This window comes from Palaemon carinicauda, chromosome 35 (genome assembly GCF_036898095.1).
Source record: "Palaemon carinicauda isolate YSFRI2023 chromosome 35, ASM3689809v2, whole genome shotgun sequence".
Taxonomy (NCBI): Eukaryota; Metazoa; Arthropoda; class Malacostraca; order Decapoda; family Palaemonidae; genus Palaemon; species Palaemon carinicauda.
Genome location: NC_090759.1, coordinates 76,150,981 through 76,168,491, shown reverse-complemented (window position 1 = coordinate 76,168,491; position 17,511 = coordinate 76,150,981). Strand labels below are relative to the sequence as shown.

At 39.8% G+C, this 17,511-nt stretch overlaps 1 protein-coding gene across 2 annotated transcripts in view; it reads left to right on the top strand.

Annotated features, from left to right (window-relative positions):
- Positions 1-17,511, top strand: part of LOC137627889 (MAP kinase-activated protein kinase 2-like) — a 123,319-nt gene that overhangs the window by 30,320 nt on the left and 75,488 nt on the right. The window contains exons 5-7 of one of the 2 annotated variants that reach the window (XM_068359326.1): positions 4,481-4,556; positions 10,986-11,196; positions 13,615-14,462. In XM_068359326.1, coding sequence (XP_068215427.1) covers positions 4,481-4,556; positions 10,986-11,196; positions 13,615-13,818 — 491 coding nt within the window. In that variant the 3' untranslated portion in view covers positions 13,819-14,462. Of the gene's footprint in view, positions 1-4,480; positions 4,557-10,985; positions 11,197-13,614; positions 14,463-17,511 lie in introns of those variants that run through there. The other variant, XM_068359325.1, reaches the window with a different exon arrangement.

Below are 17,511 nucleotides of genomic sequence, written 5' to 3'. Positions count from 1 at the left end.
AATAGCTGTTTTTCTCTTATACCTGAGAAAAGGACGATCCCTTTCAGCTCCCACTATCAAGGGCTACAGAAGCATGTTGGCATCGGTCTTCCGGCATAGAGGCTTAGATCTTTCCAACAATAAAGATCTGCAAGACCTCCTTAAGTTTTTCGAGACCACTAAGGAGCGTCGTTTGGCTACTCCTGGGTGGAATTTAGACGTGGTCCTAAGATTCCTCATGTCAGACAGGTTTGAGCCTTTACAGTCAGCCTCCCTGAAAGATCTCACTCTTAAGACTTTTCCTGGTATGCTTAGCCTCAGCTAAAAGAGTCAGTGAGATTCATGCCTTCAGCAAGAACATCGGATTTTCGTCAGAAAAAGCCACTTGTTCTCTGCAACTTGGTTTTCTAGCCAAAAATGAGCTAACTTCTCGTCCTTGGCCTAAATCTTTCGATATTCCCAGCTTATCGGAGATTGTAGGCAATGAACGAGAAAGAGTCTTATGCCCTGTTAGAGCTCTTAAGTTCTACTTAGCTCGTACTAAACCTTTACGAGGCCAATCTGAAGCGTTATGGTTTTCGGTTAAGAAACCATCCTTGCCTATGTCAAAGAATGCTTTGTCATGTTTTATCAGATTGTTAATACGAGAAACTCATTCACACTTGAGTGAGGAAGACCGATCTTTGCTTAAGGTTAAGACGCACGAGGTTAGAGCTGTAGCAACTTCCGTGGCCTTTAAGCAAAATAGATCTCTGCAAAGTATCATGGACGCAACCTATTGGAGAAGCAAGTCAGTGTTCGCGTCATGTTACTTAAAAGATGTCCAGTCTCTTTACGAGAACTGCTACACACTGGGACCATTCGTAGCAGCGAGTGCAGTAGTGGGTGAGGGCTCAACCACTACAATTCCCTAATTCCATATCCTTTTAATCTGTCTCTTGAAATGTTTTAATGTTTTTATGGGTTGTCCGGAAGGCTAAGAAGCCTTTCGCATCCTGGTTGATTTGGCGGGTGGTCAAAGTCATTTCTTGAGAGCGCCCAGATTAGGGATTTGATGAGGTCCTGTTGTATGGGTTGCAGCCCTTGATACTTCAGCTCCTGGGGGTCTGTCAGCATCCTAAGAGGTTCGCGGGGCTCCGTAAGGAAGACGTACTTACAAGGCAGAGTAATCGTCTAAGTCGACTTCCTTACCAGGTACCTATTTATTTTGGTTTTGTTATATTGATAACTGTCAAAATGAAATAAAAAACTCTTAGCTTATACGATGTAAACATATTTAACTGGTCTCTACCCACCACCCTGGGTGTGAATCAGCTATTATATATTCACCGGCTAAGTTAAATATTTAAAAATGATATTTTAATTATAAAATAAATTTTTGAATATACTTACCCGGTGAATATATAAATTAAACGACCCTCCCTTCCTCCCCAATAGAGATGCAGTGGGATGAGAAGAAATTGAGTCTTTGTTTACTTCGAGAGAGTGGTATCTGGCCGACAGTTGGCGCTGGTGGGCACACCCGCAACCTGTATAGCGATCGCTGGCGAGTTTTTACTGTTTTTTGTCTGTCGAGCAACAGAGTTGCAGCTATTATATATTCACCGGGTAAGTATATTCAAAAATTTATTTTATAATTAAAATATCATTTTAAGCTTAGCTGGATTGGCCTTTAAACTTTCAATGAGGTCCTAGTAATTACTGGCAGAATGTGAGTATGTCCTGCCCTCCTGACAGTCAGCCGTGCATTCGCTATTCATTTTAGATGCAAGCAATATAGACGAGCAGTTGCTGTCACTCTAATTTTGGCTGTTTTTATTTTTTGCTTTCTCTTTTAGAAGAAACGGATGTATGGAGACTATTCCTAGTGTTCTAGGGATAGATTAGAGGATGAAGACAAGGATATGTAGTTTTTTTTTATATATAAGAGTTTACTGTATGTGTCAGGTATCTCTGCAAACCTGCTGTTATCCACATCATTCTTGTTCCTTTTGGGTAACAGAACTTTGCTGTCATATCCTTGCTAGTGTAGCCTTACAACGCTGAGATCAGCGTGAACTTAAAGGTATTGGCATTCCTTGGACGTCACTATTACTCCATCCATAGAGTTTTACCTCTTCAGCTGTAGAGAGTCCCCTGTGGCCTCTTCCCCCATGGAAGCATCGCATTAGCTTGTATGACCCCGTAGAAGTAAAACTTCAAGTTCCACCTTCTCCTCTGCGTTATCATTGTAGGTTCTTCAGACGCTGCTACTAGTAGGAGAAGAAGTGGGAGACATTATCAGAGAAGTCCAGGAAGATTATTTTTGAAGGTAGCTGCATACACATATATTCCGATTGATCTCTTCAAGTGTATGTGTGAGAAAGACTATGCGGTAACGAGAACCAACTCAGCTTGGGGAGGCATTTCAGTATGCGGTACAGATGCTCACACTCTTGTTACTTATGCTTGGTCTTACACTGAACATGCATGGGATTATGAAGGCCAGGCTACGCACACACACCCACGCACACGCGCGTGTGCACATACACACACATTACAGTTTGCCAATACATACATAGCTTGATGTCTTTATTTTTTTGCGAACGAAGGGAGCACATGGCGAAGCAAGAACTAATAGATTTTCTATTATTTTTTTTTTTTATGTGTTTTAAGATATTGAGATCACATCCCAACGCAAAAGAATGATTTCTGAGATCCCACTGTAAATGAGATTGCATACCAAAACAGCACCGATAATAGTTTTGAAACATGCGAATTTTGGTGAACTGAGCTTTGCATTAAACTTGCATAATATTTGTCTTTTTAGGTACTATACATCTCTCTCTCTTAGTTATTTTCTCTTCTATGTGCAGTTCCTTCCTGTATGTAGTACTAGGTATGCAGTTAATTTTAACAGTCATGACTTTTCAATCATAAGGCTCGATACTATACAGTATTTTAGAACTTTTATTCCAGCTGTGACCAGATTGTGGAATGATCGTCCTAATCAGGCAGTTGAATCGGTGAATCTTCAGAAGTTCAAACTTGCAACAAATGCTTTTATGTTGAACAGGCTGACATAACCTCTACATAGTTTATATATATGACAGTCCTATTTTAACGTTGTTACCGATCTTAAGATATTTTATACTTATTCATTACTTCTCATGTAGTTTATTTATTTCCTTATTTCCTTAACTGTTTGGGCTATTTTTCCCAGTTTGAGCCCATGGGCTTATAGTATCCTGCGTTTCCTGCTAGGGTTGTAGCTTTGATAATAATAATGATAATAATACAGTACAGTTTGGTTTACTTTATATGATATCAAACGTTACCTCTTTTCCTTTATATAAATAATTATAAATTCTTAATTGCCAGTCAGCTTTAATCCCCATTGCAATTGAGTTTGTTTATTGCAATTAACACATGGTGAATATTGCAAGTTACGTTGCACTTTTAGTTAACCCCGCGATGATTCCAGTCGTGACAAAATCGTTTCAGGCTCATTAATTTTGGCCTTGGCAATTTTTTTTTTATGGTGAGCAATGACCTCAAGTGTCAACCTACTTATGTAGACAATATATAGCATAATGAATAAATGAATAAAGATAGAAATAATATAAACTGAAAATTGCATACTTACGAGGTGATTAAATATTTTCTCTATGCTTTGTACTGTATACTGTACTACTAATATTTTCATTATGAATGTACTGTATGTATTTACAGTACTAATTTATAAATTGAATTTACTTTTCTTTGTGCCACTTTTTATCATAATGGTTTGACACTTAGACCGACATAAAGACACTTGAAACGCTATAAGTCGGAATTTATTTTTATATTCAATATTTACGAACGACCGACGTAAATTCAGAACAGACATATGTCTAATCGAAGTAAAGAGGGGCATTTCTTTACTGTATGTTCATTCCCTTTCCTCTGCTGAATAAGCAACACATAAACCTTCAAGAGCTGTAGCTCCTTAGCCTAGACTATTTTTTATTCTTGTTTGGTGTCAGTACCAGATTGTTACCCCCAAACAAGATTATATTTTTGTTTGGGAATTTTTTTTTTGTAGTATTTTTATTTTTCTGTCTTTTCTCCAATTGTTTCTTTATTCATATATATGTTTATCAGCTTTAATATTTAAATAAATATACACAAGAAGTTGCTTATATACTAAACTATACCAAAGATGGACCTTGTGATGTGTAATAAGTTTAAGTTTTAGGAGGGGAAGGAATATAACCTTGGAAAGAAGGTCCTTTAAGGGAGTTTATAGGCTCAGCCTTGGTAGAAGTTTGTTACCCGAATCCTCGTCTTAGTTCAAATGATAATTTGTTTAGTCTTTGTAACTCACATTTACAGTATTGAAAATTGTCCCAAGATCATTTGACGTTTCTTAGATGGCTTCATGGGTAGCTTAGGATTTTTTTATTGTTTTTTTTTTTTTTTTTATTTACATAAGTCATCATCTGTATTGTCTATTACCAATAAACATTTTTCTTCTTTACAGCTCCTGAGGTGCTAGGTCCTGAAAAGTATGACAAAAGCTGTGATATTTGGTCACTAGGAGTTATCATGTACATATTGTAAGTTTTTCATTCACTTGCATAATATCTTTAAAAGTATTTTAAGCCTGTTAGTAATGTTAGGTCATCATATTTGGACATACACTACCTGTACATCCATATAAAGTATACTATATATACTAAATTTTTTTTAATTAGGCGCATTTGCACTGATTCGCACTGGTGCCCTTTTAGCTCGGGAAAGTTTCCTGCTCTCTGATTGGTTAGAATTATCTTGTCCAACCAATCAACGATCAGGAAACTTTTCCGAGCTAAAAGGGCACCCCTGCGAGTCGGTGCAAATCTGCCTCACAAAAATGAATTGACTATAGCATATCTTAGCAATGTCTCATATAGTTTCTTGTTTTTCAATATTTAACTTAGCCGGTGATTATAATAGCTGCAACTCTGTTGCTCGACAGAAAACTCTACGGAAAAAATTCGCCAGCGATCGCTACACAGGTAGGGGGTGTACTTCAACAGCGCCATCTGTCGTCCAGATACCCAGTACTCATTGTAAACAAAGAACTCAATTTTCTCTCTGTCGTGCTACCGGCAAGACCTACTAATTCAGAGCCCATTTATTCCTCGTCTTCGGAAGGTGTTTCTCGCAAGAAACAATGGACCGAGGTCTCACGACCATTGAAGCGCAAGTCGGTCCCTTCCGCGCAAGTCCAACGGCCCAGCTGTAGCCACTGGGTCAGTTCGGACTCGCTGCAGTCTTCCGATGACTGCTCACCTCCTAAGAGAGGCAAAGCGGTACCGCCTCAGACAGTTACACCGTCTGTCGCCGCACCTGCTCCTGCAGACCCTAAGTGGTCTTTGCTGCAAAATATGCAGTCCCAATTAACGTCTCTGATGCAGGACTTGCGTGCGGAGAAGGTTGCTGCTGCACCTGCTAGTACAGCTTCTTGCCTACAACCACCCACACACTCGGTTGTGCGTCCTGTGGACGCTGAGGCGACCTTCTTGCGCACTCCAGTTGAGAGAGTTCCGCCACCCATGCGTTCCAGTGTGCCCTGCCAGCCGCATGTTGACGTTCAGCGACGCACGGAGCCTTCCGTTGACGTTCGTGAGGTACAACAACCGTCAGAGTTGTTTTGTTTTGACGCGGTGCGTCAACCTCCGCAACCCAGTGTGGTTGCCACTGCTCACCCACATCAGACTAGACAGTCTGGAGTAGACGCTGTGCGTCCCCGCGCTGCTATGGTTGTTGCCAGCTCACAGACTGGGCAACAGTTCCATGACGTTGCGTCCGGTTCAGTCACGCATGCACCCGTGCGACCGGACTCAGCTCACCAGACGTTACCTACTCCATTGCCGCTTCCTCCTCAATACTCGGATGAGGGACTTTCTGATGATGATGGTGCTGCACACGTAGATGAACCACATTCAGATCTTGACGAGCCGAAGTCTACGCAACCCTCTTTGGACTTTAGGAAGGTTTTAGCACTGTTCAAAGAGATGTTTCCGGACCAGTTTGTGTCTGTGGCTCCGCGCTCTCCTCCGTCAGAGTTTGTTTTAGGTATGCCGTCATCCACGCCTACCTTTACTAGACTCGTCCTCGCACGCTCGTCCAAGAGAGCTTTACGAGTGATAGGAGAATGGATGCAGTCCAAAAAGAGTCTAGGGAAGACAGCCTTTGCGTTTCCCCCTGCTAGACTCTCTTCTAGATCGAGCGTCTGGTATGCCACGGGAGAAGTTCTCGGCTTGGGAGTTCCTGCCTCTGCCCAGGGCGACTTCTCAAGTCTTGTAGACTCTCCCCGCCGACTAGCCATGAGACGCTCAAAGATATGTTGGTCATCTTCGGACCTGGACCACCTTTTGAAAGGTATATTTAGAGCCTTCGAGGTTTTCAACTTTTTAGACTGGTGTCTGGGAGCTCTAAGCAGAAAGATCTCTCCGTCGGAGAAGGAGACTTCCTTGCTCATCATGTCCTGCATGGACAAGGCCGTACGTGACGGATCTAATGAGCTGGCTGCATCTTTCGTGTCCGGAGTCCTCAAGAAGCGTGAGAACCTTTGCTCTTTCCTGTCAGCTGGTGTTACACCTTGCCAAAGATCCGAACTTCTGTTTGCTCCTCTGTCCAAGTGCCTCTTTCCAGAGGACCTGATTAAGGAGATTGCTGCTTCTTTGATACAGAAGGATACTCATGATCTGGTTGCGTCCTCTGCTCGCAAAGCCACCCCTTTGCCTACCTTGTCAGCTAGACCAAGGATGGACACCCCAGCGTCCCGATTTATTCCGCCCTTTCGTGGCAGAGCCTCCAGCAGAGGAGGTGCTCGTGCCGAAGGGAGACGAGGAAAGAATAAAGGAACCAAGTCCTTTAAGGGCAGAGTCTGACTGCCAGCTTCTTCAGACAGCAGTGGGAGCCAGACTCAAGAACTTCTGGCAGACCTGGGAGAAGAGAGGCGCAGATGCACAATCTGTGAAGTTGCTCAGAGAGGGGTACAAGATCCCGTTTGTACGAAAACCCCCTCTAGCAACGTCTCCCATCGATCTCTCTCCCAGGTACAGAGAGGAAGACAAGAGACGAGCATTGAAACAAGAAGTGTCTCTCTTGCTAGAAAAGGGAGCGGTAGTCAAAGTCCTGGACCATCAAACCCCGGGCTTCTACAACCGTCTCTTCTTAGTGCCAAAGAAGACAGGAGGGTGGAGGCCGGTGCTAGACGTCAGTGCGCTGAATGTCTTTGTCACAAAGCAGACGTTCTCCATGGAGACCACAAAGTCCGTTCTAGCAGCGGTCAGAAGGGAAGACTGGATGGTCTCTTTAGACCTAAGGGACGCATACTTCCACGTCCCCATCCACCCAGACTCCCAACCTTTTCTGAGATTTGTTTACGAGAAGGTTGTCTACCAGTTTCAAGCCCTGTGCTTTGGCCTAAGCACAGCTCCTCTTGTGTTTACGAGGCTGATGAGGAATGTAGCCAAATTCCTTCATTTGGCGGACATCCGAGCCTCCCTCTATTTGGACGACTGGCTTCTAAGAGCTTCTTCCAGTCGTCGCTGTCTGAAGGATCTAAAGTGGACTCTAGATCTGACCAAGGAATTGGGTCTCCTTGTCAATTTGGAAAAGTCTCAAGTGGTCCCATCCCAAACTATTGTGTATTTAGGGATGGAGATTCACAGTCTAGCTTTTCGGGCTTTTCCGTCGGCCCCCAGAACAAGCCAAGCCCAGTTATGCATCCAGAACATGCTGAAGAAGGAACGATGTTCAGTCAGGCAGTGGATGAGTCTGATAGGGACCCTATCATCCCTGGAACAGTTCGTGTCGTTAGGAAGACTACACCTCCGTCCTCTTCAATATCACCTAGCTTTTTACTGGAAAAAGGACAAGACGCTAGAAGCGGTCTCGATCCCTATTTCCGAGAAGATGAAGTCTTGCCTGACATGGTGGAAGGACAGTATCAGCCTCAGAGAGGGTCTGCCCCTGGCTGTTCAGACTCCCAACCACGTTCTCTTCTCGGACGCATCGGACATAGGCTGGGGCGCGACATTAGATGGTCGGGAATGCTCGGGAATTTGGAACTCGAGTCAAAGAACAATGCATATCAACTGCAAGGAGCTACTGGCAGTTCATCTGGCCTTGAAAAGCTTCAAGTCTCTCCTTCAAGGCAAAGTGGTGGAGGTGAACTCGGACAACACCACGGCTTTGGCGTACATCTCCAAGCAAGGAGGGACCCACTCTTTGACGTTGTACGAGATAGCAAGGGACCTCCTCACCTGGTCAAAAGGTCAAAACATTTCGCTAGTAATGAGGTTCATCCAAGGCAGCTTGAATGTCATGGCAGATTGTCTCAGTCGGAAGGGTCAAATCATTCCAACAGAATGGACCCTCCACAAGGATGTGTGCAAGAGACTTTGGGCCACATGGGGCCAGCCAACCATAGATCTCTTCGCAACCTCGATGACCAAGAGGCTCCCAATATATTGCTCACCAATCCCGGACCCAGCAGCAGTTCATATAGATGCCTTTCTCCTAGACTGGTCACATCTAGACCTATATGCATTCCCTCCGTTCAAGATTGTCAACAAGGTACTGCAGAAGTTCACCTCTCACGAAGGGACAAGGTTGACGTTAGTTGCTCCCCTCTGGCCCGCGAGAGAATGGTTCACCGAGGTACTTCGATGGCTAGTGGACGTTCCCAGAACTCTTCCTCTAAGGGTGGACCTTCTACGTCAGCCACACGTAAAGAAGGTACACCAAGGCCTCCACGCTCTTTGTCTGACTGCCTTCAGACTATCGAAAGACTCTCGAGAGCTAGAGGCTTTTCGAAGGAGGCAGCCAGGGCGATTGCTAGAGCAAGGAGGACATCCACCCTTAGAGTCTACCAATCGAAGTGGGAAGTCTTCCGAAACTGGTGCAAGTCAGTATCTGTATCCTCGACCAGTACCTCTGTAACTCAAATAGCAGACTTCCTTTTTTACCTGAGGAAAGAACGATCTCTTTCAGCTCCCACTATCAAGGGTTACAGAAGCATGTTGGCATCAGTCTTCCGTCACAGAGGCTTAGATCTTTCCAACAATAAAGATCTACAGGACCTCCTTAAGTCTTTTGAGACCACGAAGGAGCGTCGTTTGGCTACACCTGGTTGGAATTTAGACGTGGTACTAAGATTCCTCATGTCAGAAAGGTTCGAGCCGCTACAATCAGCCTCCCTTAAAGATCTCACCTTAAAGACTCTTTTCCTGGTATGCTTAGCCACAGCTAAAAGAGTCAGTGAGATTCACGTCTTCAGCAGGAACATCGGATTTTCATCTGAAACGGCTACATGTTCTCTACAACTTGGTTTTCTAGCCAAAAACGAGCTACCTTCTCGTCCTTGGCCGAAATCATTCGATATTCCAAGCCTATCGAATATGGTTGGAAATGAACTAGAAAGAGTCTTATGCCCTGTGAGAGCTCTTAAGTTCTATTTAAGACGAACTAAACCTTTACGAGGCCAGTCAGAAGCTTTATGGTGTTCAGTTAAGAAACCATCTTTGCCTATGTCAAAGAATGCTTTATCCTATTTTATCAGACTGTTAATACGAGAAGCTCATTCACATCTGAGTGAGGAAGACCAAGCTTTGCTGAAGGTAAGGACACATGAAGTTAGAGCTGTCGCAACTTCCGTGGCCTTTAAACAAAATAGATCTCTGCGAAGTATAATGGACGCAACCTATTGGAGAAGCAAGTCAGTGTTCGCGTCTTTTTATCTTAAGGATGTCCAGTCTCTTTACGAGGACTGCTACACTCTGGGACCATTCGTAGCAGCGAGTGCAGTAGTGGGTGAGGGCTCAACCACTACAATTCCCTAATTCCATAACCTTTTTAATATTTCTCTTGAAATGTTTTTATTGTTGTTTTTGGGTTGTCCGGAAGGCTAAGAAGCCTTTCGCATCCTGGTTGATTTGGCGGGTGGTCAAATTCTTTTCTTGAGAAGCGCCTAGATTAGAGGTTTTGATGAGGTCCTGTTGTATGGGTTGCAACCCTTCATACTTCAGATCCTAGGGGTCGCTCAGCATCCTGAGAGGATCGCGAGGCTCCGTAAGGAAGACGTACTTAAAAAGGCAGAGTAATTGTTCAAGTCGAATTCCTTACCAGGTACCTATTCATTTTGTTTTTGTTATTTTGATAACTTCTAAAATGAAATAAAAATTCTTAGCTCATATGATGTAAACATATTTTGCTGGTCTCTACCCACCCCCCTGGGTGTGAATCAGCTATTATAATCACCGGCTAAGTTAAATATTGAAAAATGTTATTTTGATAATAAAATAAATTTTTGAATATACTTACCCGGTGATTATAAATTAAAGGACCCTCCCTTCCTCCCCAATAGAGACGCAGTGGACCGAGGAGAAAATTGAGTTCTTTGTTTACAATGAGTACTGGGTATCTGGACGACAGATGGCGCTGTTGAAGTACACCCCCTACCTGTGTAGCGATCGGTGGCGAATTTTTTCCGTAGAGTTTTCTGTCAAGCAACAGAGTTGCAGCTATTATAATCACCGGGTAAGTATATTCAAAAATTTATTTTATTATCAAAATAACATTTTAATGTTCATAATTATTAATTCCTGCGCAGATTATGTGGTTTTCCGCCGTTCTACAGCAAATCTGCCTTACTAAAATGAATTGACTATAGTACATCTTAGCAATGTCTCATATAGTTTCTTGTTTTGATGTTTCTAATTATTAATTCCTGCGCAGATTATGTGGTTTCCCGCCATTCTACAGCAAACCTGCCTCACTAAAATGAATTGACTATAGTATATCTTAGCAATGTCTCATACAGTTTCTTGTTTTAATGTTTCTAATTATTATTTCCCGCGCGCAGATTATGTGGTTTCCCGCCGTTCTACAGCAAATCTGCCTCACTAAAATGAATTGACTATAGCAAATCTTAGCAATGTCTCATATTGTTTCTTGTTTTAATGTTTCTAATTATTAATTCCTGCGCGCAGATTATGTGGTTTTCCGCCGTTCTACAGCAACCACGGGCATGCAATATCCCCAGGGATGAAGAAACGTATTCGAACGGGTCAGTATACCTTCCCTAATCCGGAATGGGCAAATGTAAGTCAAGATGCCAAGGAACTAATTAAGGGAATGCTTCGTACTGACCCTGAGGAAAGGCTGACGATTTTTGATGTGATGAAAAATAAATGGATTGTGGTAAGTGGATATGCAAATTTTATTCCAGTAGTTTTATTTTCTTTATTTTGTTCAGGAAGTGTAGATAGATCACTCGTTTTTAGAAAGTAATTAGAAAAGTATTGGGACTGTAGAATTTGTTTTTTATATCAGAATATTTTGTAATAAATCACTTGTGTAGCAGTAAAAACGCACCATAATTTTGTACGTGTCGTGGCTGGGTATTCACTTGATTTTAACATATTGGGACTAATAAGTATGTTCATGATCTGAAGTCCGCCTTTCGCATGAAGAATGAATTTAATCTGCACGTTTGAGCAGAAAAGCCATCAATCTTGGCGGAAATTGAGATCAAGAGGCAATGTAGACTTTGGTCACCTTTATTGCAAACTGAGTTGTCCTTTACAAAAAAGAAAACTATTTTTTTTTTCATTTTTTACAAACCCTAATTTTACAGAAATTCATTTGGCTAACCGCAAGTGTAAATGATACCAGGTTCGTCAACTTTTTGCTATTCTTGATGTAAGAAGATTCGTGTATCAAGACATTTATTAAATGTCGTAATGTTGCTGTCCTTGAAAGATATCATGTAGCGCTAAAAAATGGATAGCAAATATCAAAAAATAAGATCTAATGCAATTATGAAAACAATTCCTTTGGGCCAGCCCTATGAGAAGCAGAATGCTAACTTGGTTGTATGAGTAAACTTTTTATTAATCATAGTTATTGGAATAGTTGTGGGTCTGACCCTGACAAAAACATACAGTAGAGTTTGTATGAATCAGTGAAATTATTATAATTTATTAATTTTATGGTTATTACTAGCAAAAACACAACTCTATTTAGAAAAGCAGGATGTTACAAGACCAGGGTCTCCAAAAGGGAAAGGAAATTGAGAAATATAAAATAGACTGTACAGTATATAAGAAATAATGAAAACATATGAAACATAGTAAGCTTTATAACATTAAAATAACTCAATCATATACAGTATGAATTAGGGAATAAGACATATGTTAGCCTGTTCAACAGAAAAGCATTTTCAACAAGTAGGAACTTTTGGTGTTCTACGGATTCAACCCTCAGATCAGGAAGATCATTCCGCAATCTAGTGACAGCCGGAATAAGATTATTAGATTACTTTTATCCACATTTTCACTTCCTTTCTTCCATCTTGCTGTCTGACTTCCTTTAACTATTACTACCTAAGTTAAATGCAGAGCTTTCCTCCAGTTATGCCTCAGTGCAGAATGTCCTTCCTAGCCAACGCACAAGACCATATGACCCAAATAATACTTAAGATCCTACACAAATTCCATCTAATAATTGGATATATTTTCCAAACTACTAAGTATAGGCCTGCATAGTAACTAACTGTTGATAAGGTTTTAAAAATACTAATTTCTCTTGGATATTTTTATATTTATGGTGAATCTACTGTGATCCTTTATTTGTGCATTATAATTTAGATGGTTACAAGGGTTCCTTGCATAATTTTTGGCATCTTTCACGCCACAGGCTGCATTGTTTACTGCTAATCATTTTTAATTGGCTGTCTTGGGTCACACTCAACTAGAATATTGGGCCTCAACTGCAAACACCTAAATCAATTTCACTTTATTTCCTTCTACCTGAACTCCTGGTCTTCTTAAGCTAATGAGCATTTATACAGACTTTGTTGCACTTTTAGTGAATTTCTGGATTTAAGATTATACAAAACTACACAGTAAAAATATAGTCAAAGGTGTTATGTGATACAAAAGAGAAGGGAAAGAGAGGCATTATTAATTTGGCATTTCTGTCCATCCTACTCTATTGGTTTCTTTACTCATCAACCATTCATTCTTAGAAATTAAGGGAAGTTATTAGCTGGCATGGTTGGGTTTGCCCTGCAGTCCAATAACGTTACAGATTGACTCGTATTCTTTTACTTTATGTAATTTATCATGGTCTAAAGTGTTCTATAATCTATATGCCTCGGCATGCAAAAAGAGTTAAATGTAGGTAATTGGTTTGTTTGAAAAGGTTTGAATCAAGACAACTGATATTGATATCCGTTGAAAATGTTCGTCAAGTGACCAGTTTGTCTGATGTCGGAATCTTCTGGATTTCAAATTTGAAAAGTTTCTGCTGGATATAAAATATACTTTTATTAGTTCCAGTCTTTTATGTAAATATAAGATTAAATTTTATTATGAATTAGCATTTTTATCTAATTTTTTAATCATTGAAGATATGCATGGAAATTGGTATTCAAACACAGGCTTCATGTTCTTGCTACAGAATTGTTCATTTGGATCCTCTGATTTTGTCCCGTCAGTATGAATCTCTCGAATGCTTCTACAGTACCTTTGTCAAATATTTAACAAACACTAGTTTTTAAGATGACATTTTATTTTGAGAGGTGTACAAATATGTCCTTTCCATTCTATTTTCAAGCAATATACTGAGGTGCCACAGACTCCTCTCCACACCTCAAGAATCTTACGCGAAGAAGGTGACCTGTGGCAAGAGGTTCAGGATGAAATGACCCGTTCTCTGGCTACAATGCGCGTGGATTACGATACACTGCAGATAAAAACCCTCGACAACGCTAACAACACATTGTTGAGCAAGCGTCGCAAAAGAGCGAATGATCACTAAACTCAGATTCTTGGCACTGATTTCAGGGTTGCAAGCCTAAAACATCAGTTACTATAGTCAGACTTTAGAATTGATTGGCATGATGCCTTTTTAAGAAAAGGTAGTCTGTGTATTATACAGGCTTGAAATGGAAAGACCTTATGTTCTTGCTTTGGTTCCCTATTTAAGAATGTCTTCTTATCAATAGTACTAAATGAATTTAAGACAATATCGATCAGGCTCAAATTTTATCCTTTTAGGAGGTAAAAGCAATAACTAGGCATTAATGAAATGTGTTTTTATTCTTGTTAAGGAAAAGAGGTAATGTTCTCATTCTGTATTTTCTACGCTGTACTTCACTTCGAGGAAGGTGCATGTTGTACTGACTCACTGTGTTTGTTCTTTATCATTGATGCTTAGAATAGCCACATGTAAAGTATCTCAATTTGATGAATCTTTGAATGTTGGTTTTGCTGAGAACTGTTAAGAAAAGTGCTGTATTGTATGGAATTTACAAGAAATTAGGGGCATCATGCATCTCAAGTTCTAGAAACCTGTCGTTTGAAATCTGTGATGTTGATTGGTGAATTGTGTTAAGCCCTGTCCGCACGATCGAGCATGCCCAACGGGCAAACAGTGATAACAGGCCACAATAGTCAGTGAAAATGAGGGTTGATGCCGTCAGAAGCAGGAAAACTAAAGGCAGGGATCTGGCAACACTGTATGATGCCAGATCCCTGTCTGTGGTTTTCCCACTTCTGACGTCATTAACCCTCTTCCTTACTAACGATTGTGGTCTGGTATCGTTGTTTGCCTGTCGGGCATGCTCGATCGTGTGGACAGGGCTTTAGTAGCCAAAACACTTAGGTGTTTGGAGATTAACAAGGAGCAGCCTCTATGGATTTACTTTAAATCCAAGGGAACTATTGAACAATTTTAAGAAGGTAGAGCACTTGTTGCTGCTTTGATGGTAATTTCACTGAAGCTTGCATTTAAGACTGACCTGTACCTCTATTAAGGTAGTATTTATCCTCAAGAGTTTTATAATTTCGTCACAATATTCACTGCCAGAAGCGAGATGAACGAGGAACAGAGTATATCCAGTGTTTTTTTGCTTGTGGTGTGGAAACGTTAGAATGTAACTTGAAAGCGAGTCGAGAAAAGTTTAGTGCCCTTAAATTGACCGAGTTGGATTTAACATATCGTTTGCTAGGTAAATCACAATATTATAAACACGCCAGATATATATGCAAGTATTTTATGGAAATTCTCATCAATTATATCTCAATTCTTAAATTTAGTGGTAGATAGGAGAAACTAATACAAGCTGAAGTAACTTATTTTTTATTACTTTTGACTGTAGAAAAATAGCATTAAGACTTATGCATTAATTGAATGTGCTAGCAATATTAATTTTAGATATTAGATTTGAATAAGATATCAGTTTTAATTTGTTGAATGGCATTATTTTTCCAATACATAACCATGATTTCAGTGTACAATTATTTTGAATTCCATATTAACGTATTTAACATCACATGTTTATTTGTTTGGGAACTTGTTTACACTACCCAGAATAGTTAAGAAGTGTAAACATAGTTTATCTTGCAGTTGATAATTGCAGGATTTGTATATAAATTAAATAAATTTATAAAAAAATAATGAATTTATCTCAAAGCAGCACAAATACAAAGCTTCATTCTGAAGTTTTTGAACTGGGCAGTACAGTATTTTGCTATTCTGTTCCGAAGAGTAATGACAAGGTACACAACGTACAATTAGTAGAACGGGCAGTCATTATGGATCTAGGTTGTTTAGTTTATATATCTTCTATAGCAATGGATCTATTTTGGTACAGCCAATAGTTTATTAATCTTTTATTGTAAGATTTTGGATTTATGAAAAAAAATTTTTGCTGTGGAAAACTTCTGGTTTAAACAAAGATACCTCACGCACAAAATTAGGAACCAATTATACTCCCTTTGTGTTAAACCATTTGAAAACTTCCTGTTGTTACAGCGACGGCTTTCATAAATTTTATTTTGTTTTTACTACAAAAGCATAGCAATTTCTATCTGTAAGGGAAAGATGTCCTTTAAAAGTTTAGAGCTCAAGTGATATATGTCAAGGGATGTAGCTATAGTTGCATTAGTTGTAGTTTTATTAAAAGTAGTGGTAATGGTGATGGTAATAGTAGTAGTAGTAGCACCAGAAATTAAGCTGTCCAAAGATTTTAAAGAAGCAGGCTTGCTAGTTACATGGAAACTGTTGTCAAATGGATCTAGTATTTGATCCAACATTTAGAATACTCAAAGTCAGCATAGATCTTGATGTCATGTATAACCAATAAATATTTTGTAATCTGGATGTTATTAATACATTCAAATATGCATAATAGAAATAACTTAAATGGTACTTACAATGTTTGATAAGGGGATCTAATATGGAAAGTATTGTAATGTTTTAATATCGGGAGTCATATGTTATGACTTCTTTCTCACCATTATCCCTTGCACTAAGGGGTCGGCTGCCTTATGCATCCTCTCCAATGCTTTCTATCAAAGGGATCTTCCATCAAACCTCTTCTCACCATATCATCCTTCACATGGCGAGACTAAGGTGAAGAATAATATGAAGAGAAGAGGATGCCTTTGATAGAAGGCTTTGGAGAGTGTGCATCAGGCAACCAGCCCCTTAATGTAGGGATAACAGTTGGAAGGAAGTCATTACATAAGGTTCATTGGAGATGAGAAATAAGGAGTTGCTCAAATTCCTGTAAGACTGACTCCCAATTGACTTAGCTTTTGATCTTCAGCAGTATAGTACGCATTAATCTTAGTGGTCTATTATAACTATTTAATGGTGTTAATGATAAACAATATGTATCCCCTTATGATTAGAAAATATTTGTATAATGTGGTGTTGTTGTCTCTGAAGTTCAGTGTGCCAGCTCCAGCTTTGTGTCACACCATTGTCATCATGTTAATTCAAATCTGCTATTTTAAAGTTGCCATTTAGGAGAGAAAATTGAATTAGAAGACTGATAAAAAACTGTTGGCAAGTTATTTTCTCCAGTGTAAGATTAAGAAGCCTTTTTAGTGTTATTTAAAAAAAATATTACAGTATTTATAATTTTGAAAAATTCCCCAAGGAAGTATTTAGAAATATACAGTCATTACTTTATTGTAAGCTGTTAAGTATTTTCAATTTTTTTTTTTTGTATTAATCATCTGAATTTATTTAACCATGTATTCATGACTTTTTTACCATAAATAAGGGAACCCATGTGCCAACACTACTTAGTTAATTATACATTGGTCTATCTAGAGTTTCAATGAATTTTCTTGTTCCTTAACCCTTTTACCCCCAAAGGACGTACTGGTACGTTTCACAAAACTCATCCCTTTACCCCCATGGACGTACCGGTACGTCCTTGCAAAAAAATACTATAAACATTTTTTTTTCATAATTTTGATAATTTTTTGAGAAAATTCAGGCATTTTCCAAGAGAATGAGACCAACCTGACCTCTCTATGACAAAAATTAAGGCTTTTAGAGCAATTTAAAAAAAATATACTGCAAAATGTGCTGGGGAAAAAATAACCCCCTGGGGGTTAAGGGTTGGAAATTTCCAAATAGCCTGGGGGTAAAAGGGTTAAGCTAGTGAATCCAAAAGGCAAAGCTGCCATGTAGCATTTACCTTTTCAGTGTATA